Below are 24016 nucleotides of genomic sequence, written 5' to 3' on the forward strand. Positions count from 1 at the left end.
CCAAACACTAAATAATGAACAATATGGAGGCTGTCCCAGCATGATAAGTCACTGCCCTATCCTTCTTATTAGTGCCACCCGTTGGAATTAATGATAATTATGTCCCGTCCCGTCCCGCACTTTCATTGAATTCTTATCTGTGAACGGACAAAGAAAGCCGTCGTCGCAGTGAGAGAAAAGTGTTTAAAGAGAGATACTGCAGTGACAAAGTCAACCCCAAATAAGAATATTTCACATTTAATTATTTCATTCTTTAAAGAAAAGCTGCGATATGGAACAGCAAAATAGTGCAAGTTCAATGAGCAATCACAAGTCTGAAGCCTGAGAGTTGTGACAACTGCTGATAATGGCTGAAGTCCTCTTTACTCCTCTCAGAAAGGTGCAGAAACTCCCACAGCTCTGAAGGCAGACCCAGATACTGCAGTGCACCCAGCACAGTTTGTGTAGATACTGTAACCCACTGACAACTAAGGCAAAAGCTAGATGAAAGTTAAAAAACACACTTTTATGATGGAGACACAGAGATCCTGTCGTCAGAACTCATTCCAGGGTCTAAATGAATAAAAGTTTTGAACATTAAAGAAAAGGAAAATTTGTGCAAAATTCAACCTAAAGGTATTTTTGTTGTTCTAAAAGTTTCAATGAGAATTTCTAAACATGTGGCAGCATCCTGCAAACAACTGAGGATTTATTTGTCACGTTGTGGGTGTAGGAGTTGATGGACCATGTGTGGTGGAGCAGATCAGGAGGTAAAGATGCAGGCTTCAGATAAAGTAAAATGGTTTTAATGGTGGGACGGGAACGAACAGCACAAGACAACGATGACAAACAACCACAATGATCTGACAAAGACTGATTCAAGGAGGGAGGTATAAATACACAGGGCAAATGAGGAGCACATGGGCAGGTAAACAAGGGGCAGGTGAAAACCATAAGGACTAATCAAGGGCAGGAGAGAGAGACAGTCAGGGAGGCAGGGGCAGACCGTGACATTATTACTGTAATGCTTTTGGAGAATTCAGATCTGGCATCGGAAAAAAAGCCAACGAAATGCCCAGAATTTATTGCAATATTCATAAAAACTGGTTTTTAATGATTTTTATGTAGTGACATGGTACATTACCAAGGCCATTAGAGGATGGGTAAGTCAAAGCCACGAAACAATCATTAATTTGTATTCAGAACCATTAAAGTTGTGCCAAGAAAGAACTCCCCCTCACGTCACCATGGACAGGCTGGACTGTTGGCAAGTGGAAGGCTGGTGCCATGATTTCATGCTTCTGAAGCCAATTTCTGACCCCACCATCTGCAGTCCCATAAAAATGGAGATTTTTAAGAGCAGCTAGTTTTTTTCTGTCTTCCAAACAAGCCTGGGCCCCGTGCAGGGATTTCTTATATTAGCAGTGGATTCTGGATTAGTGAGTAGCCCATTTGCCTAAAAGTATCGCTCATCACAATGTTAGTCTGGATATCTGTGGTACAGTTTTTGTTGTTCTGTTACGTCTTTTAGCTTGAAGTACTTCCATATCGAGATTACTCGTTGCTGTCTTCTTTTTCTTTCCCAAACTCACAAAAGACAATAAAGTGTTTTATCAGCAGTCCTCTTAAAACCAGCAACAAGATATTTTACATCCATTTAAAATCCAGCCTGATCTTATAACAGAGCTGAATATAATGACCTGTATAGTTTAACACACTGTACTCCAGCCATGTCATTGGCTGATTGCATGAATGAATGATCAGGCTACCAGATGACCGTACACCACCCTCACCATTATTAGACAAATAAAAATGCTAATCTGATTGCCATCTTGGAACACTTTCCTGCACCCGTCCATTAAAACATGAAAAGACAAGTTATTTGTATTTGGTAAATAGGAAGGACATGTCTTATGAAATACCTGCTTTGCATAAAGCTGTGCACAATTCTTCAACAACTTCAATGCAATGAACCAAAACAGAAGTGGATGATATAAAATTGTTATTACTAGTAGTAACAATAGTAGTGGTAATTTAGTTTTTTATTAAATGAGGACAAAATATAAATACATGTTGGAGTCAAAAACGGAAAAATTTATGATGCAAAAGTGATGACAGAGGAAAGCGCGCATGACGGGGTTCTGATTAAAGCAGACATTTCTGCACACACTCTAAACAGAAGCAGAACCAGGGATAATAGGAGTGTGCTCGTGCATGCGTGCGTGTGTGCCACAACTCCAGTGGAGAAGGTAATGAGTGTGTGATAATACACTCAAACAAGAACTTAATGAGGAACAGGTAAGAGGTGAAATGCAGCGGGTGTATGAATGAGGAGAAATGTACAGCCACCAGGTCCTTCACAAAGATCCAGAGGGGATTTAGATCAATAAGATTCCTAATGAACGGACTTCTAGGAATGTATTTTGGAAAACAACTGATACAGCAGAGTAATCTATCCGTTGGTAAAATTATTGGAACTTAAGTCTTTCTGTTTGTGTCCCAGTTTGACACGAGAAAGCGTTCAAATTAAAGATTACATATCATGCTATTTTAAACCATCTGAGAGCAAAAGTAGGCACAATATATGATACAATATTACCACTGGCACTACTGAGATGTCATTTTACCTTAAATATGAGTTATTTTCATCAGCCTGATTTAGTACCCGGAAATGAAACGGTTTGCTTTAGTGAGGCTTTATCTGCGCCTGCTCTGACAAAGCACACCTGCAACAGCATCTTAGGCAAGTCCACTGTTGTGTTGGCCTTGGCAGTCCAGCAGTTAAAGCATCTGCCTTTCATTTTGAATATGTCCTGACACCGGTTTGACTCCCTGTGATGGCAGTAATTTATTTAGCCAACTGAAGGGGATTTCATTTTTTTATATTTTAGTTTAACTAATTTGCTGCCAGCCGTTTCCTGATCGCTAAAGGCCTTCGCTGCCAGCGTTTCTCGCCGTTTTTACTGTTTTTTTTTAAGAGTGACAGAATGTTGCGTGCTAGGATGATGTCGACGCCAAAACAACCAAAACAAAGAGGAGACTCACCTCTTACATCAGGAAGAATCCGCGTGTTTCGAGCGTTATCCGTTCTTTCACAATCCGTTGTTGAATTGTGATCGGCAGACGCTTTTCCGGTTCATGCCTCACTTTTTTTTTTACAGGAACGGCTCAAAACGATCTCCTAACACATGGATTTTCTGTTTGTCAACGGTTGGATCTAAAATGACGACTTTAGTCGTCAATGCCAGTGAATGAGGTAATTGATTATTTTCTGCAAAATATATTCTAAAGAACTTTGAATTTGGTCATTTCCAAGCAGCATTTTAGTTAATTTACTCTGCTCACCTCACATGGACTCTGGCTAAAAAACCAAGTAAAAAAAAAAGATTAGTCCTTCCTTTTTAAACTGTTTACCGACAAAAGGTTGAAAACACAATACTGACAAGTGTAGCTTTTTACCATCAAGTGGTTAAAAACTCCAAAAAGTGGATTTTCCATGACATGGCTTCTTTAAAACAAAAATTACCGATCAGAGCTCCTGTTAAAAGGAAGTTATTGAGTTTGCAGAAGGAGAAGTATACACCAACAGTTGTCTGTGTGGGTGTGCAGGATGTAGGCAGAAAAAGTAGCACATATGTTTGTTTGTTTGTTTGTTTGTTCTGTAAATATAAAAAGCAGTTTCTTGTATTTTTGTAAACAATATTCTACCTAAAGGTATATTCAGCTAGAAGCAGCATACAGTCGGATTGTGTTTCTACTCACTGGAGGTCTGAGGGAGGGTGGTGAAGAACACCTTAAGGCGACCAGCAAACCACTCCATGCTTTCATGAAGGTTGGCCAGGGCCTTCAGGTCACTGACATCACGCAGGATCTCATTCTGGGGGATTAACTTGTCTCCCAGGTTGCCAGTCAGCACCTCTGACTCCTTGGCAAAAGCAGCCCTGAGTGATGGAGCACAATGTAGGAACAAAAAAGATTTGTATTAAAGTTTTTAAAGGAGACTTATTATGCTAAACTTCCTTTGCATATTTTTGTGCTGCCATCTCTACTGTCTCTATAAAGACTCCGAACACTCCTGTTTGTGACATCCCAATAAGGACAATAGTAGCCGAACTCCCCCATCTGTAGTTACTAGAGGAGCAGCAACTCTACTCAAAGCCCCTGATGAATATTCAAGCTCACCTCATAGGAGCCAATCATGCGATAGGATGGGCGTGGCCAGAAATGGCTCTTTTTAGTTTAAAGTGACAGAGCATTGAAACAGCTCATTCTAGAAGGAACTGAACATGTAAAGAATACAAACAAAACTACTGAAATCCCTTTATGTAAAACATTTAGTGCAAAGAACTTTGCAAGCATGTTCAGATTAGAACAAAGAACTATTACAGCTAGGGACAAAATAAGTATAGATGCACTGATATTTTGCCATATTTCATGTATGTATGAATCGTATACATTTTTTATAGATAATTGATACATGCAAACACGTATTTGTTTGTGTGGTGAGACTCAAACTCTGACTGCTAGCTGGCAGCAGGTTTTACCGCCTTCATTCTGATGGAACTACAAAGTCTCACAGGAACACTGGATGTGTCTTTGAGCGGCTGACCAAAGTTTTCTAACTAAATTCAGTCTTAAAAATGCAAACATCATCTGACTTTTAGTAATGCAACATATTGAATCATCCCCCCTGTATTGAGATTTATTGTTTCACCAGATTCATGCCAAAACAAATCCCTAATTATACATTTTAAAAAGTTATGTGCCCCTTTAAAAGCAAAACAAAAAAGTTAGAATGGGGTTGATTGTTTAACGGAACGCAAGAGTACTACCTGTGCTAAAATGTATAATGGTGTCATGCTCGTGCTAAGGAACGAGGGACTGAAATATTGCCATGACCTTTACAGTTATGAACAGAGAAGGAAGGGAAGGATACAGGCTTGCTAACTAGACGGTTTCCTAGATAGAAGAAAAGGACAAAACAATGACAGAAACAAACGATGACTTAGTGAATGAAGAAACTAATTTAGATTGAAGGACTTATTAGTTCCACGGAGAGGAGGGAAAACAAAAACAACATGTAATAGAGGACTTTTATGAAAGGAAGTTGCAAAAGTAAAGATGCATTTTATGTAGAAGCTCTTGTTGTGTTGGAGGAATAATTTATGACAGGAAAGACAGATGGGGCAAGACAAGGAAGTAGGGCTAACTATAGCTCCAACACCATGGTATCCCAAACTTCAAGCATATGGACTGGCCTCCAGAGCCACCAGGATGCACACAAAATCAAGATCCTTTAAACAACAGATGGGTTAAAAGAAAAAAGGGAGAAAAAAAAGGCTTCACACATAGAAACGCGTAGCTTATTAATAGGGTTTCATTTAAGAGCTGTGTGGAGAGCCGCGCAGAAGCTAATCCCTCGTTTCACTGTGATGAAAACATCCATGGCTCTTAAATCAAACAGCCTTATGGTCTCGCTCCTGCTATCGCCATGTCCGCTGTGTGTGTCTAAAAAAGGCAAGCGCGAGAGAGGGGGCAACAGAACACACACAACAGATCGACTTTCTTCGGTCACATAACCAATTTATGTATTTACTTTACCATTCCGCTTCAATGAGCCTCAGTGTTCCCTGAAGAGGGTGCACGTTCAGAGGCAGTTTCGATAAGACGGAACCCGTCTTTTCTCTGCCTCACACTGCTCTCCTCATATTCTACTTTGTTCTCATCTTTTTACTTTCCCATAATAAAGGTTACTTTTAAAGTGCAATCATGGCTTCTTTTATGAGCACTTTTTAGACATAAAGGAGCTACAATAATTTATAATAATAGAACAAAACCAGGATTTTATGCATTATGTGCAGCTGACTGTGTTCTGCGTGTACCGTGTAAAGTCCTCTTCATCTTCTCTCTTCTGCCTTGTCTGCCTTGGCTGAGTCATGTTTGCCCAGTTAGGGAGGGACTGGAGCAAACGACTGATGTCCTCATCTTTAGACCAGGAAGCACTGATGGTCAGCTTCTCCTCACACTGGACGATACCCCTGCGGGCACACATGAATCCAGATAAACTCAATGATGTTAGAACACAAAATATTCAAAACTTGGCTTTTATGAATAACTTACAACAAACACCCAAAAGCCACATTTCAAGTCTTGCTACTTGCTAATTAGTAGGTTTGTTAGTTATTAAACTCAAGTGCATGTGGGTCTGAGTCACAAGATTCTGCACTGACAAAAAGAATATCATAGCAGACGTAACGTGGCGTAACTGGCAGAGTGCTGGTTTGCATTAGTTTTATTTTCATGCATCTAAAAGCCTGCTCAGTTTTATATAAATAGGACACATTTATTACATGCACATATAGCACATCTACAAGTATGCACTCATGAAATAATGGCCTGAGCTCATATTAAAACAGAAAATTTAACAGTATGCACAAACACACTTTGGCATACCCTGCTGGTCTTGCCTTTATTACTCAGAGGCCCTTGAGACTGAGTGTGACCTGTGACCCGGCCCATATGGACTCCCAGTAGTTCATCAGTTCTCTCCTGCGTGGCCTGCCCCGTTCTGCTTTTATCTGGACATGTTTCCTAACTCTCCCTTTACCTGACCAGGTGTTGGTTAGTCCCAGAGGAGCACGCATAGACAGCCTTGCATTGCCAGAATGTATGTGTATGTGTGTTTAAAAAGCAAAGGGAACTAACGTTTAAAATATTAATAATAATTTCACCTATATGCTGTGTTGCAGATTTCCTTGTATTCCTTGAGCTTGTCACAAACCATCTCAAGGAACTGGTTGGAGTAGGCACTCAGGTCTTGCATCAAGCTCATCAGATCCTGGATGGATTTCTCCACAACCACTGTGCTCTAAGATCAGACAAAATACAGGAAAACAAAGGTTAACTGGCCTTGTTTTTCGGCCAAAAATGTCCATTTTAACCTTAAAACTGATGAAAACAAAATAAGGCAGAGACAGCACAGATGGACTGGATTTTATGGTAGTGTCAGGTTGTATTGGGCCTGTTCCAATAGCAGAGTAACTGAAGGTCTCAAACTTCTCTACACATCACCTGCGGCTGGACTGACGACTAGAGCAGCGGAACTTGTCAGAAGTCTTAACGCTATTAGACAAATGGATGACTCTTTGTGTGTAAGTGAATCAGCACGAGCGCACGTGTCTGTGTGTTTTGAACTTCTGTGCTGCGTGAAGCTTAACGTGAGTGTGTGCGCATTCGTCACGATGCACCCATCACCAGGAGCCACAGCAGGGCTGTGACAGCAGCCGTTACAGATTAGCCACTCCTGCCTGATTAATAGCTGGCCCAGGAACAGCAGAGCAGCCTCATATCCCCAGACACCCTCGTGCAAACACACGAGAGGGCAAACTTTTTAAACACGCACCTCTGAGCAATTCAAAAGCTGTTAAATAAGATTACAGTTCAGAATCGTTGGGCTGGCTTGTTTCAAACACTTAACCAATCTACCCTTCATTTCTTATGATGGTAAAAACTTTGGTTTTGTGATACCTCTGCTGCACCCACTCCAAAATTGTATTACGAGTGTCGCCCTGGCATCAATATAGTTTTTATAAATAAGGACATTTTAATTCAAATTTTCCCCAAAATAGAGGGTTTTTAAGTTTTCAGTCATGCTTTTATGAGTAGACGGGTCTAAATTAAAGAACGTAATGATCTATAGTGGTGCCCAAAACCCACGGAGTACTACCCGAGGGCTCGTCTCTACCAAGGGAGCAGCCTTAAGTGTCCATGTGCCAGAGTGTCAAGAATCACACAAACCCAGCAGGAAAGCCAGCAGCTGCAGAGGTTAATGCAGCAGCTACAAGCCTGGTTCCAAAAAAGTTACAAATCTTTAAATTAAGTATGAATATGAACAATGGAAAAAACATGCATATTTGGTGTTTGATACCAACTGTAGTCTAACAATCGCTGATCAATCAATCAATCAATCAATCAATCAAAGCTTTATTTATAAAGCGCCTTCCGCAACCCTGTCAGGAAGCCCAAAGCGCTGAACATGGTACAGTTGTAAGTAATTATACTGAATAAATCAACAATAAAAGAAATTCAAATTACAAAATACAAATTACAAAATACAAAATGGAAATTACAAGATAGATTAAACATTCCGGTAAAATCCAAATGTGTGAGACACAATTGGATTGAGTGGATGGATTGAGTGTACCAATGAAAACTGTGGGATGGATTCAACATAATAGAGGGCCATAATCAAACATGTTCTGGAAACGCCAAGCGGAGGAGGTGTGTTTTTAGGTGATTCTTAAAGACTGGCAGAGAAGGGGACAGCCTAACTGAGGGTGGCAACTGGTTCCAGAGTGACGGTGCTAGGACTGAGAAAGCCCGGTCCCCACGGGTACGACACCTAGACCGAGGGACAGCGAGCAGGCCTTGGTCAGAGGAGCGCAGAGCGCGTGATGGGGAATGTCTGTTCAGGAGTGTGGCCAGATAGGGGGGGGCACCACCCTGGAAGAAATGATAAACAAAGACGAGTATTTTGAATTGTGAGCGATAGGAAATCGGAAGCCAGTGCAGGGAGGCCAGAACTGGACTGATGTGGTCCCGTTTCCTGGTCCCAGTCAGGAACCTGGCAGCGCTGTTCTGCACAACCTGTAGGCGACGCAGTGTTGACTGACACAACCCTGCGTAGAGAGAGCTGCAGTAATCAAGCCGAGAAATTACAAAGGCATGCAGTACCCGCTCCAGGTGGGCTCTCGACAGCATATGCTTGATTTTAGCAAGGCGTCTCAGGTGAAAGAAACTGGACCGGATCACAAAATTGATGTGAGCATCAAATTTAAGTCCTACATCAAGTTTCACCCCCAAACTGGTAACAACTGGTTTTGAGTATGGAGAAAGAGGGCCAAGATCAGCATAACGATCCACATTCCTGCTGTTGGGGTGAAAAACAATGAGCTCTGTCTTTCCCTCATTCAGATGTAGATAGTTGGACATTAGCCAAGACTTCACCTCATTAACACAGGACACAAAGGACTGGATAGAGTGACCTTTCTCCTGACATAATGGAGAGTAAATCTGGCAATCGTCAGCATACAGATGGAATGATAGGCCATGTTTACGAAAGATTGACCCCAGAGGTAGCAGATAAATGGCAAACAAAAGTGGACCAAGGATCGATCCCTGCGGGACCCCCCACCGGAGCCCCTCCCAAGAAGAAAAAACATCACCCAGTTTAACACAGAATGTCCTGTTTTGGAGATACGATCTAAACCAGTCCAGAGCTGACCCTTTGATCCCAACCCATCGTTCCAAGCGATCGAGTAGAATCGCGTGGTCAACTGTGTCGAAGGCTGCTGTCAGATCTAATAACAGAAGCAGTACAGATGTTCCGTGATCTAGTGATAGATAGATGTCATTTAGGACCCTCAGTAGAGCCGACTCTGTGCTATGGCCAGACCTGAACCCTGATTGGAAAACCTCAAACAGATCAGAGTCAGCTAAATGTGAGACCAGCTGCTGATAAACGACTTTCTCAAGCACAGGGTATATACAGCAATCCTTAAGTAAAATTTACTACTTTTTAATACTTTTTTTTACTACCTTCAGAATTTTTTTAAAACCATCACAACACTAAATTGCAAGTGTTAATCAGCGACCTATTTACACATATTTTAACATATATAACATACAAAAAGAATAGACTTAGAGACTCACTGATGTTGACAACGTATTGCGCATATTTATTTTACTTAGAAAATAAGCCAGGCACTTCTGTTCAGCGGTTCAGACAGTTGACCACGGGGCCTGAAATGATGCAGAACAACCACTGAATATGACGTCATAATGTGACCGGATATGCTAAAGCAGGGCTGCTCGATTATGGCAAAAACAATAATCACGATTATTGTGACTGAAATTGAGATCTCGATTATTTAAGACGATTTTTCAATTGATGTAGATTTTTTTTATTTATTTTTATTCAGTCATAAAACTGCTCAGGGCACAATCAGGGCAAAAATAAACAAGAAACAAGATGATCACTAAAAGAACTGATTCCCAGTATAAAAAGATCAATATACTCATAGCTCATAGTTTATAACCCAAGGGCTATAGACCTTGGTTTAACTCATTTAAGTCTAACCAGTACAGACCCAAATACCAATATCTTGCAAATACTGACAGCAAGAATTATACAGTGGCATTTATAACAAATAAATGCAAATAAATTGATGTTCACAAAATGTTGCATAACATTTATTTAGCCATGTCAATGTGCTGTAGGAGCATGCACTAGCACCGTGTCCTCAGAGAGATTAGTTATTAGTTATCAGCGTGAGGATTGAGGAACTTATTTCTACCTTATTTATAAACTATTTATTTACAGGTCCATCAGTTAATGTAATAATTGTCCCAACCACAGCTGCACCCCCCACCCCCCAACCCGGTCTCACAGCAATCAGGGGCAAGCTGCACGTGTGTTTAGCGCGCCACACGCGCACATTTAGCTGTTTTTAGTTGCTCAGGAGCCCGCAGGTACGGTGTGTGTCACTCACTCTGGTTACTCCAACAGGGAGCCGACTCTGAGAGCCGTTTCTTTAGCGACCGACACATCACTACATCATTCCCTTTCCTAATGTCCTGAAGAACGGTCCGGAGCGCAGGCGGAGTGTTTAGCTAACCTGCAGCAGGAAATGTCGACGACAGTTATCCAGAAAGTAGCTAAGGGTTACCAGAGATGTTTCTGAGGTGTTCGCTAGGTACTTTTAAGATTTAAAAAGTCAAGAAGGGGGTCTGAAAAGCTGCTAGAAATAGCATCAAAGTCGCTAAGTTGGCAATGGAGCGCTTTATTTGTAACAGGGCAGCTCAAGTGGGAGGAGCAAATAATCGGCTTGTTTTATTTTTATAATCGTTCAAAACATTTCATTCGGAATATATTTCTATGTCGATGTTCAGAATACGACACCTGATAGTCTGAAAAAAATAATACCTAACTTGGAAAAAATAATACCTCTGAGACCAAATTTAACACTTTTAATGGCCTTAAATTTGACTATTTTTATTTATCACTTTTTAATACTTTTTAAAACCCCGCGGACACCCTGCAAGCAGTTTAGATGTAAAGGGCAGGGTAGAGATAGGCCTGTAATTTTCTATCACAGAGACATCAGCACCAGGTTTCTTCAGGGTCGGCCGAACAACTGCTGCTTTCAAAGCAGCTGGGACCACACCTGTGCTGAGGCTCCCATTGATAATCTGACCAAGTGATGGGCCAAGGCACGGAAAGGCAGCCTTCCAGAGACGAGGCGGTAGAACATCAAGTGGAGAGCCAGATGGCTTCTGCCTCGCAACTAGCTTACTCAGCTCAGAGTATGAAACTGTATTGAGGGAGCTCAGGGTGGGTGGTGATGGATGAACTGGAACAGGGTCAACAGAGTTACCAGAAATGACTGCTCTAATGCCCGACACTTTATCAACAAAGAATTTGTGAAAAGCTTCAGAGTTTCCAGCAGCTGTAGGAGACATGGTGCTAGGCTCCTGATACACCAGAACTGAGTTTAGCGTTTTGAAGAGAATCTTAGGATTATTGGAGTTTGTCTCAATGATGTCTGCAAAATAGGCCATTCTGGCGGCCCTCACTGCATCCTGATAAGCAACCAGAGATGCTCTGAACAACTCACGCGAGACCTGTAGGCCATCCTTTTTCCACTTTCTCTCAGAGGATCTACACGCCCGCCTACAAGCCCGTGTGACATCAGAGAGTATCTGATGGGGATACCATGATGTATTTTTTTTAAATTATCCATTTATACTTAATTTTCACAAAAAGGTGTGAAATTGATAAACGGTAGAATAAACCTGAATTTACATCTGAATCTAATATGAAGGACATTATTCTATTGAAGGTTTTGGCTGAAAAAGCTCAATTACCATCATCTGTCTCAATAACATAGACATCAATATTACTGAAGCATCTGAGAATCACTTCCACGAATATGAACCACAGCTGCAATTGTTTCACAGCCTTCAGTGTTGAAAAAATATTAATTCTTACCATCCACTAAAAGTGTTTTATTATTTCTGTACAAAACTGCTTTTACGGTCCTGTGACAGCAAATAATGAAAAGTGAGCCTTATTAATATTTTCAATGTTTGAAAAGACCAGTAACAAAACCTTTGTTTTTTATTTACTCCCGGAACAGTAAAAACAGGCTGTTGCAGCACCTACAAAATGAATTTAAACGTCAGCCTTGCAAAGAGCAAATCACAAATAGTTAAGCAAGATAAATAAAATCCTGGGGCCTCATTCATCAAACGTACTTGCGCACAGATCTGTGCATATTTCGAGCGTGGGAACAAATCTATGCATTGTGTGGTATTTATCATTTTGTACTTGTTTGTAGAAACATTCCTAAATTTAAAGAGCAAGTCACCCCCTACAAGAGTCTAACTCCACCCCCACTTCAAGTTTGAAAAATGGAACAAATGCTGTTGCCTGGCAGACCGAGAGGGCTGAGCCGTTAACAAATACACACACACACAGGCTCACAATGGCATTGTGACATCATAATGTACCAGTTTACATCATAGCATACCTCTTAGCCAATAGCGGTGGCAGATTTAAATTCAAATACAGTGCATAGTTTTTACCTGACAACGGCACAACACTGACAGTTTTAGGCAGAATATTTAAATTTTAACTAAGATGCACTGAAATGCATAATTATTGACGACACATGTCTGCAGCACGATTAGACACTCGTTTATTTAGTTTATCAGCAAAAAAAAGTTGATTTGGGGGTGACTTGCTCTTTAAGAACATCTCTAACCATGCATAAGTACAGCATCTAGTGGTAAAATGGGGAAGCGCAACACCGAACGTCTCAGCCATCCAAATGAGTTTCTCTTCCACAAATTTTATTTATCCAGTACGCAATTATATCGGTGGAAAAACGTTTTTTTTGCATAATTGGTGCTAAAACCAGTAAAAGACACCTGTGACCGACGGGACCCTTTGTAGAGCAACAGATAAACGGCACGAATCCGATTCCAGTTCATATTTTATTTTACAACAACCTCTTTTCCCCGATCATACACGCAACCAGAGTGAATGACAGCTCAGAAGAGGCTGAGGCTGCACTCTCAGACATCATTTCAAAATAAACCTAACTCTACACAGAATGACTCCTTAACAACGCGCTACTCCACGATTTATCATATTCATTTTTATTCATTTCTGACAGGAACCTCTCCTCTGTCCCAACCACGTTTATAACCTCTGCAACTTGTTTGGTTATTTTGCGCTTCGACAGCCACTGTTTCAATATTACTATTGATATAGTTTTATTTTTTTCTGGAAAAAAACAGAGAACCATCACATGCTGAGGACGTAGCGTGACCAAGTATGGGTAATTGAGGGTATTTTTCTATGTAAATGACGGCGAACGGACACGAGCACCTAGGTACGCACATGTGGGTTTATCATCAGACGATTGCAGAGGAACGTGCGTAGGAGAGGCCACCACATTTCATAATTCAGTCTTGTGACTGTTCGTTCACACATTCTAAATTTCAGTCGTAGGACAGTTTCAACACACATTTGATAAATGAGGCCCCAGAAAAGTAAAGTGACTGGCCAGTTTAAATGCCAGCTTTAAAATTAAAGTCAAACTCCCATTAGACATAATCACATGCTGGTGAAATTACATTTCTCTATTTGAACCATCCCCATGGGAAAAGGTGAGCTATGGCAGTGGCTGCGCTCGGGAACCATCTGGTGGTTTAATGTTGGTTTCTGAGTGCATTTCTGTTTTTCAGCATTGATCCAGCTATAAAAGCAACATTCTTTTCATGGAAGGTCTAACAACATTTCAAATGAACAAACGCAGTACACGTATTAAATAGTTATGAGAAAAAAGGTGATAAACTAAGTAATCAAATCTGAAAGTGACTGGGGGCAAAAGCTCCCCTGTTGTCCTTGAGGCCCACAGCTAAAGAAATAACTACACAGGAAATCCATGGTTTTGCCAAAACAGTAATTTTGCAGAGCTGCAAGGTGTTCATGAGGTAGCTAAGACAATATTTACAGAAGTGCACAACAGCGTTTTTATAAGACAGCACTTTGTAAAAGGTTTCTTAAAGAGCAAGTCACCCCCAAATAACTTTTTTTTTGCTGATAAACTATATAAACGAGTGTCTATTCGTGCTGCAGACACGTGTCGTCAATAATTTGGCACTTCAGTGCATCTTGGTTAAAATTCAAATATTCTGCCTAAAACTGTCAGTGTTGCGCCGTCGTCAGGGAAAAATTCTGCACTGTATTTTAATTTAAATCTGCCACCGCTATTGGCTAAGAGGTATGCTATGATGTCATCTGGTATATTATGATGTCATAATGTCATTGTGAGCCTGTGTGTGTGTGTATTTGTTAGCGGCTCCGCCCTCTCGGTCTGCCAAGCAACAGCATTTGTTGCATTTTTCAAACATGAAGTGGGAGTGAAGTAAGTTTATTGTAGGGGGTAACTTGCTCTTTAAAGTTCTGCTTTGTGGGAAATAAATAGTTGATTAAAACTGCTTTTTAAACGAAGTCTTTTTTTTTCGTATCGATGAGCGACGGTGGCACAGGACTTAAGTGCTCGTCCCATAATCGGAAGGTTGCAGGATCGAGCCCAGCTCAGCCTGTCTCTGTGTCCTTGGGCAAGACACCTTACCCACTTTGCCTGCTGGTGGTGGTCGGAGGGACCGGTGGCGCCAGTGCTCTGCAGCCTCGCCTCTGTCAGTGCGCCCCAGGGCAGCTGCGGCTACAATGTAGCTCATCACCACCAGGGTCTGAATGTGTGTGTGAATGGGTGAATGACTGACTGTGTTGTAAAGTGCCTTGGGGGGGTGTTCCAGGACTCTAGAAGTCACTATATCAAATGCAGACCATTTACCATAAAATTTTTACGAAACAAAGAAAACACAGAATCCTCCACCCGAGTAAAGCTGTTTTAAACTGAATTAATTTTCCTCACAAAGCCCTTTTATCGAGAACCAGATAAAATAAATCATATTAGTACAATACTCATGTGGCATTATTAAATGATGATGAATTAGTACAAATGTGTAATTAAATGAATTGCTTTACTTCCAATATGTGATGCTTAATTTCTCTATTTTCCAAATTATAATGAAATGTCAAATCAATAAAATCATGCGGGATTGGGAGTGAGTGGAAAAATACACGTTGATTAAATTTTCAAGACGTGGTGAGAAAGCTCCTGTGCAGCACACATTTCATGAATACCCGTGAATACCCGCCACTCTTTCAGTCTCTTCTTAGAAGACATGGGGTACAATAGCAGGCCAGGGCAGTGAATGGAGAAGAGTAAACAATGGATGCCCAATCCATTACTCCTGCTCTAAAAAATGCTCCAGCACTCAGCTCCATTGTCTAATTTGTTCATTTAACACAGCCATTCGTCTTAGGCAGCAGCAATCATTAAAAAGTAATCAAGAAACAGATTGAGAAAGGGAGGGCTTAAACAGAAAGAGCAAGAGTGCTGTGGAAAGCGACTTTGCAACATCTCCTCTGTCTTACTTGACTTTTACATAGGAGTGCCATCATGAAGGCTCCTCCATCACCCCTCTGCTCCTGTTCTAATGTTTCAAGCTTAAAAGGTCAAGACGCTGTGGAATAATGTGAAAAACACCCCTATGTCTTCTTTAATTCTACTTTCTAGTATTTTATTACCCTTTAGCTGCACTCGGTTGCACTTTGCCTGTACTCCTTTACATCATTACTAAATAAACACATAGTCATCACAGAAAATTAGAGCAGGGTTTCGAAAATGGATATCAGAGTTTGCAGGGTAAACTGCTGTTGGGGAATGGAGGCCACAGCAATAGTGGTTTAATGACATCAACAAGGCAGCATGCAGAACGGCGCCTCAGTGAGAAAATCTGTTAATGCATGGTCATCACTACAGAAACCAGCCCGAGTTGGTGTGAAAAGTGGTTATTTTCTTTGGTGGAGTGAGTAAAAAGCACAATGCTGGGAATGTTATTACTGCAGTGAAAACGTGGGGATGTTTTCGATGGTGCACAATTCCTTTGGCTAAATGGGTCATTTTCTAAACTGGAGGGTTTAAAACAAGTACGTTTTATTCATTCAAGCTCTTGTAGACCGTCTGGTTAAAGTACGGAAATGACAGATTTGTGACTTTTCTATTGTCTAAGTTATCTATAAGATCAGACATGAGGGTCTCAGGTTTGAATCGGAAACGGATCAAGGACTTTTCCCCAATAGGGGAGGGATGTGGGCTGGGGGGCTCTAAAGGTTTAGCTGAGGTCAGGGTGTTTAACCCTTTGCTCTCTGCTATTTCACTGACACCCTGACCTCAAACCACTGACACGTGTAATGCCACTGCTGTGACACTCCCATGGTTGACCAAGGGTGGCCAAAATAATACTCACTCAGCAGGGTGTACATACAACGGCCCTCGCCCACCCACAATCAGGAGCAAGCATGGTGATAAGCCCCCCCCCCACCCCCCACCCACCCACACACACACACACACACACACACACACACACACACACACACACACACACACACACACACACACACACACACACACACACACACACACACACACACACACACACACACACACACACACACACACACACACACACAGAGCATCCTTCTCCTGGGTAAAGAGGAGCTGGGCATGTGTGGGACATCATCTTGACAGATCATTTATCAAAGTCAGTGTGGAGCCGTTCTCCAAAGACTCCCGACACACTCCGGATGGCCCTCATGCTTGTGCTCACTCAACTACAACACACACCCCTTTAAATGTCCATGTATGGAAGTAGACGTGTGTTAAAGTTTATTTACAATGGTCATGTAGAGATGTGAAAGAACTGTTATAAGATGTTATTGTGGATCACCAACCATGATAGTCTATTTCTCACAGGATATTTCTTTGCTTTTTTTTTTGTAAGAATGTTATCTAATTAAGACTACCTTCAGCAAAAATTGGTTTGAATAACTAACAAATGCATGAAACCACTGGATGTGAAAATGAATCAAAAAGCCACAACAAAACGTAAAACTAAACACAAAAGAACTTCTATATTTTGGATAAATCTTTCCATCTAAATCATGAATACCAAAACCTTTTCCACCTTTTGCGACTTACAACGTCAAATGTTTGAACCGGAAGCAAGATGGTGTAATTGTTACACAAAAAAGGTAAAACAGATTGATGATATTAACACAAAGAGGACAGCTAAATCTTTGTCATCGATTTGTATGCAGCTACTCTTGTACACACACACACACACACACACACACACACACACACACACACACACACACACACACACACACACACACACACACACACACACACACACACACACACACACACACACCCTTCTGACAATGTGACCCATAAGTTACTAATTGAAAGCTGTCTACTTTAAGCTGGTGCAAATAATCATTCATCCTACAGACTGCAGCACACTTTTCATTCTCCATACCGAAGCGAGTAATGTTTACACTTGGACCAAGTTAAAAAGTTCACTAAATTGAAGGATTTTGTTTATTTTTGATGTATTTGCTGCTCAGTTTGGAGAACTCATTTTTTGAAGTAGGTGAAAACCCTAAAACAACATCAAAGTAAAAGACTTTGTTGTAATTTATTTAATGAGAAGGCAGAGCTTGGAGCTGTATGGGAGACTGCGGTGAAACCAGCAGGATTTTTCTGAGTTATTAGTTTGCAACTAAAGATGTCTCCTTCAGATTAAGTGTACTGTGATAGAACAAAGATGCTAGTGGAATATTTGTATTAATTCCTGAGCAAATGCCATGTTTAAAAGTCCATTACTAATATAGCAGTATGCAGTTTAACTTGCAGATCAGAAACAACCTTGGCTCTATGGAGCCGCTGGCAGCAGAGACCCATTATCACTCCTATCTGTTTTTATACCAACTCCAACAAACTTTATTTCATTATGTTTGTACATCATTATATAATCCATTTCAGGCTTGAGGGACTAAAATGTTAATAACCAGCTCTGACAGTCTTAGTGTGGCAAAAATAATACTGCTTCTATAAAAACTGACGCATACACACGGCCTCTGGTTGGACAAAGATTGAGTTATTAAAAGTACAAATTTTCTTTCACTTCAAACACTGCATTAAGCTTTGCAAGTGTTCTAATTGAGAAATGAAGAGCAATATCACACTTGAACGATTACAGATGGCTTAACATACACCCTAATATTGCACATGCACAAAACAAACACAAGCTGAAATATATAGCTTCTGCATATTCTAAGCCTGTGAATCACCCCGGGGTTCAGTTCTCTCCTTTAAGGCCCTGAGGTAACTTCTCAATAAAATCATAACATGGTCCTTCTGTCACCCTGCACCTCCAGTCCAACACCTGGCATGATGAAATTACATCCCAATAGTGAGACAAGCGTTCTCTATAGATAGTTATTTACCCTCTATTGTCAATCATGATGATTTTTTTAATCACAAAAACTAGTTCAAGCCATCTGTGGTTGGCACAAGTAGAAAAACGTTTGATGAGAAATTGAAAGGCAAATTATAATGTAGTTAATGCATTTTGTAGGGGGTATGTTCCTTTTTGTGCTCCATTAGGCCCATTTGTAGATAGTACATTACCTTCAACACACACATGTACACAAACATGCTCACGGCAACATAAAGACTGTCGTTTGCAAACTCAGAGAGCAAACTTGCTTTTAAAATTCAAGCTTTAAATTTTATCAGCCACCCACAGCCAAGTCTTCTTTCTACAGACCAAAGGGCATGTTTGTCATAGAGCTGACATTTCAACTTCCTTCCCTCAAACCGACTCACTCAGAAGGCAAAGATTATGTCTTGTAACACACACAGAGACTCTGTCTGTGGTAGCGCTGCATGATGTGAACCTGTACTACCTTCGGCAGTGGCTGCTTTCTTTGCTCGTTTTAATGCCGTCTCTTTCATAACAAATACAGAGATGAAGCACACATCTGTACATTTATAGTTATAATATATTACCATCACGTTGTCATGAATTTATCAAAAACTACAAACAAAGCTGAGCCGTGTCACATTTAAGAAAAAGGGAGCATCTCTTTGGCTAAGGCAGGTTGGATGTCCGGGGCAGCTGGGTACGAGCCTCAGGAGTACATGTGCTTGGTGCAAGATAACCAGAAAAAGGTGGGTGGTAGGGGACGGCATCGCTTTCAGCTGTGAGAGAGGAGGGTTGACAGAAACGAGAATTTTAATATAAGTCAGATTTATAGTGAATTAGAGAAATGAAAAAAGTCAATTTTTTACATTCATTTTGATTTGCCACCAAGGTGAGAAAATAATATTAAATAATCTCTGAAGAACATCAAGTTGCCCCCAAAACATGACTTTGAAATCTCTTGGTAGAATGACCCGCACTTGTATAGCGCCTTTCAGAGTCAGAGGACTCCAAAGCACTTTACACTACAGAGTATCAATCACCCATTCACACACACACATTCACACACTGGTGGAGATGAGTTACAATGTAGCCACAGCTGCCCTGGGGCGCACTGACAGAGGCAGAAAAGGGATAGCAAGTGGATTCATTTTAATTGCACCCAGAACTGCTGCAGGTAAAAGAAGTATTTCAGTAAAAAATGTTCCTTCCTCCTTTCACAACTCTTATGAGCTGTAAAATTGTCAACGGAAAGCTTAGACACAGTCCATTTCGTGGCAGATAATCCAGCGCTGAGCTCCAAAAACGTAGTAAAAACCTGAATTTGAATTGTGGAGTGAAACTTTTTCTTTTATTTGCTGATCAACATGCTGGATCTGGCTTTTGTTCCCAGTGAAGTGAGCATTGTTCTTCTTCCCTGACATGAAGGGACCTTGAATGCATGTTTGTTTTTATTCCTACTCTCCCCCCCCCCCCCCCCCCCCCCGATCAAATCACAGGGTACGGCTAATGCAGCTAACAGGTGTATTGTGATGTGAGTGCTGTGTCTGCTGATGGGAACTGTAAGTTGAGTGCATCCTGTTAGATAAAAACTGATATTATTATTATTGACCTAATACTAATGTCTTGACTGTTAAATATCTGGTGTCTTATTAAACGTAGCTTCATCCTGTTCATCCTGTTGATAGATACCAGGCTCCAGTAGGTCTTACAGGGAGGATGACCTTGCCTTGGAGCCGACCTTTATCAGTAAAACTCCCTTGAGAAAATCTAGCAATGGCTTTGTTGATTTAGGGTGCACCTGTCACGAACTCCTCTTCCTGACCACCCCCTACGGACCTAACTGGCGGAGCACTACACTACCCAGCATTGCCATCACCGGCGTGGCTCGACGACGTCATCACGCGACTCTATTTACGGAAGTGCCGCCGCCGAGTTATCCATAAGTCATCGTCCATGCCAGACATCGACCCGAGTTCTCAGGCTCACCAGCCCTCAAACCAGGAAAGAGATCTTTCCTCGCTGCCTACCACCAGTAAGTCAGCTGCCTTGTTTATCCGGAACTGCCGCTCAGTCTCGGCTCTTTCCGAGCGCTGCGTCGCCGTTCCCAGATTAAAGCTGCGTGCTCTGTTCAACCCAACGCCAGCCACTCTGCGTCTGGGTCACACAGCCACGCTACAAGCAACCTCCACTACACATCAGCTCAGCCAATCTAACTTGACAGCACCTGGAGAAAGTTTAGACTCCCTTTTACAGCTTTCCCACCTGAGAGTCTAAGGAATGTCAAAATGTGTGTGCGTTAATCTTTGTGTGTGCTTAATAAATACTTTCGGAAGGCGTTGGTCTGATGAGAGTGAACTGCAACCTTGTCTGGTGTGTGGTCTTCGTCTCCACTTTGCAAAGTCTAAATTGATTGTTTATGATTGTATTGGTGTTGATTGATTGATTACTATAACCCCCTGTGCTTTAAACTTTCCCTAAGGTAATATTGGATTGATAAAATTACCCAACACATCCTTGTTAAAGAATGCTGCAGCATCTCTTCAGGGTGTGTGTGTGTGTGTGTGTGTGCGTGTGTGTGTGTGTGTTGGATAGGATGGGGGCAGCAGGAAGCCAATCAAGAAGAAGAACCAAGAAGCGATCAGCCCCTCACAAATAAGCATTGCCAAAACAGATCATCACAAATCAAAAGGTCAGTGACATTACAGTCATCTGAGGTGGAAGTGTGTGTGCATGCACAATTAACACGCACACGCCTTCTTTTCCCCTCCTGTCTCACACAGCTACATGTGAATATGAGTTTTAAAAGGTCAACATCATTAGCAGGCCACTGGAAGCAAAACACATCTCCAATACAGCGAGCTTTGCTGCAGCTGGCAGTGAGTGAATGAAGTCAGTCTTCATATGGCTCTAGTCTAGAACAAGTTTGCATACAAGCACTCAAATGCAGGCTAGTGCATGCAAATGATGAATGCACAACCAACACGCTAACATGCAGATGCAAAAGAACTGTTTAGGGGCTATTGTGAAGAGACATTGGGGACAGAGCTGAATGATACTTAGTTGGAAAGAGAGGGCCAATGTGTTGGGTAATTATGGCACTGATGTGGTCTTGGCTAATGAAGTAAACAAGCAGCTTACAAACAACACACCTGCACTCACGGGCTTAACAGAAGCACGAGCAAACCACACAACTGGGCAGGAAGATGGCTTGACTCTGCTTTCTTCAGGGACCGAGAAGCATGCTCACCTGGTTGTCGTTTTGGAGGCTTTGTCTCCTTGCACTTGTGTGTGGCTGTATGTGCCTGTGCTTGTTTGTGAGTCGCAAAGTGCAAGCATAAAGAGGACACTGGGGGGGTTCTACTAAGATTAATGGAGCCAATCTCCAGGCCTATCCAACAGAGTGACCAAACCCTCCCCTATCCGGTTTTATTCGTCTGCTCTGCTCCCCTTCTTTCCTCACCGCTTGCCTCCTCTCCTCTGATCTAACTCTAATTAAATGAATCAATCAGTGGCAACACAAAGCTGGACAGATAGCATCACATTGCTTGGGTTAGTAGTGTGTGTGTGCTTGTGTGACCCAACAATGTCAGAGTTTAGCGCATAAAAAAAATTTGACGAAAACAAGAGTAAAACTACAATCACAACCAATGAAAGATCCAGAGCAACAAAAGAACCAAGTAAGAAATAAAGCCCTGACAGGTAGAGGGATTTCTAGATGGACATCTGATGCTTGGCTACGTTCTTCTGGTCTTTAATGCCCCTGCTCCTCTGGGAACGTATCACCCTCAGCTGTGCTATCACACAAACACATGAATGGGCATTAACATTTCCCAATGAACTAGGCCCAACTGCTGCCAACCCCTATCTCAACCTCCTAGTGGACATTATATATAGCTTGTGTCAGGCTCATAATCATATCAATGGAAGCAATAGATATATAAAAGCAGTATTTGACACTGCTGGTGCCAAGTGATAGGGAAATCACCTAATATAATCGCTACTTGCTATTAACTCACAGGCTTTCATTGCACTGTATTTTTATTAGATGCTGTTTAAGCAAACATCAGGCACGATATTCACCTTTACTCTTGTGCAGTGTTTCCCCAAAGTCACACTTTCCTATTTCTGCAGCAGAGATTTCACTGACAAAAGGGCAGCTAATCCATACAGATGTGTTTAATAACATGGGTTCGCCCAAAAAGGTATTGTTATGGAAATGCTTTCATACATATTTTATTCTTGGTGCAGAGTGTAGCCAAGATTATCAAGGGGTTCCAACATTCTTTGTAGCTAGGGTCAATCATATTTTTTGATAAATAGGCGTATGGTTTGTTTGGTTTTAAACAGAAATAAACCTTGTTGTGCAAACATGACTCCTTAGGGTTCAATAAGCAGCATTTTAAACTAATACAGTAGCAAGACTTATGTAAGATAAAGCAGTAAACTACTAATCATGCCATGCATCTGTGCTGTAATGAAACTTAAAGTCCCACTAGTTGTCACACTGGTGTGTGAAATTTGTTTTCTACATTTGACCCAACCCCTGGGGGAGCGGTAAGCTGCAGACGCAGCTGCACTCTGTAACTATTTGGTGTTTTAACCCCTCATATCAAACCCCTTCATGAGGAGTGTCAAGTGGGGAGGGATTGGGTACCCTTTAAAGTCTTTGGTATGACCTGACCATGAATTTGAACCCACAATCTCCCAGTCTCAGGGAGACACTGATTCCACTAGGCCCCCACACTGGTCAATGATACTCAGTTTTGAAATACAAGTCTCTGGTTTGTTTTGTTTTCAACATAATTAATACTTGTAGCACTGTAGCTGCAACGCTACAATTTTATTTGCATGATAGCGCAAGAAAGTCCATGTTGTACAACCTAAAACATCAGCTTTTTACCTCTTAAAATAATTAATTCTGCATAATCTCCAGAGAAAGATGGGGACAGTATCACTTATGATTTACCTATGGTGGTTTAAATATACTTCTTTTTTCTTCAATAGTTGTTTCTTACGTATTAAAGACATATGCAATTTTTTCATATTTTTAAATCATTTTTTGAGCCAGCATGAGCTAAAAAAAAACCTTTACAGAGTTATTGAAATGTTACTCAGGCCCCCATCACCCTCTGTGGCCAGAATATTGCACTTGCAACTTCAGAGTGACCGTCCGGTCCCTGTTGGACTTAGTTCCAGCGCGTTTCCTGCATGTTTTGGATCATGAACACAGCTGATTTGTTTAATTTAGTGATGAACCAATCCTGTAGACACTTATGAAGGCTGGGGATACATTTCGGCTGTTAGATTTGATGTTGGCTTAAAAGCAAGCCAACGCTGACTAGTATCTCTTTAATAGTAAGCAGCAGTAAATGTCTTACTCACAAAAGTAAGTAGGTTCAAGTAAAAACAAAGGGTTAATACTCATAGAAATATTAAATACATGGGCATTTTGTTCTTTCAAGTCAGTAAAGGTTTCAGTTAAACTCTAAAAGACCAATTCATTCCAAATGATTCAGACTTTGATTCTTGGAACGATAAAGGGAAGTGGAAGCTGGGAAAATGT

At 41.3% G+C, this 24016-nt stretch overlaps 1 protein-coding gene across 2 annotated transcripts in view; it reads right to left on the reverse strand.

Annotated features, from left to right (window-relative positions):
* The window catches only part of exoc4 (exocyst complex component 4), a 168184-nt gene that overhangs the window by 27184 nt on the left and 116984 nt on the right, over positions 1 to 24016 (reverse strand). For both annotated transcript variants that reach the window (XM_015959221.3, XM_054740068.2), the window contains exons 14-16: positions 6711 to 6847; positions 5862 to 6017; positions 3742 to 3920 (exon numbers count right to left, since the gene is read on the reverse strand). In XM_015959221.3, coding sequence (XP_015814707.1) covers positions 3742 to 3920; positions 5862 to 6017; positions 6711 to 6847 — 472 coding nt within the window. The remainder of the gene's footprint in view (positions 1 to 3741; positions 3921 to 5861; positions 6018 to 6710; positions 6848 to 24016) is intronic.

The sequence above is a fragment of the Nothobranchius furzeri genome, chromosome 1 (assembly GCF_043380555.1).
Source record: "Nothobranchius furzeri strain GRZ-AD chromosome 1, NfurGRZ-RIMD1, whole genome shotgun sequence".
Lineage (NCBI taxonomy): Eukaryota > Metazoa > Chordata > Actinopteri > Cyprinodontiformes > Nothobranchiidae > Nothobranchius > Nothobranchius furzeri.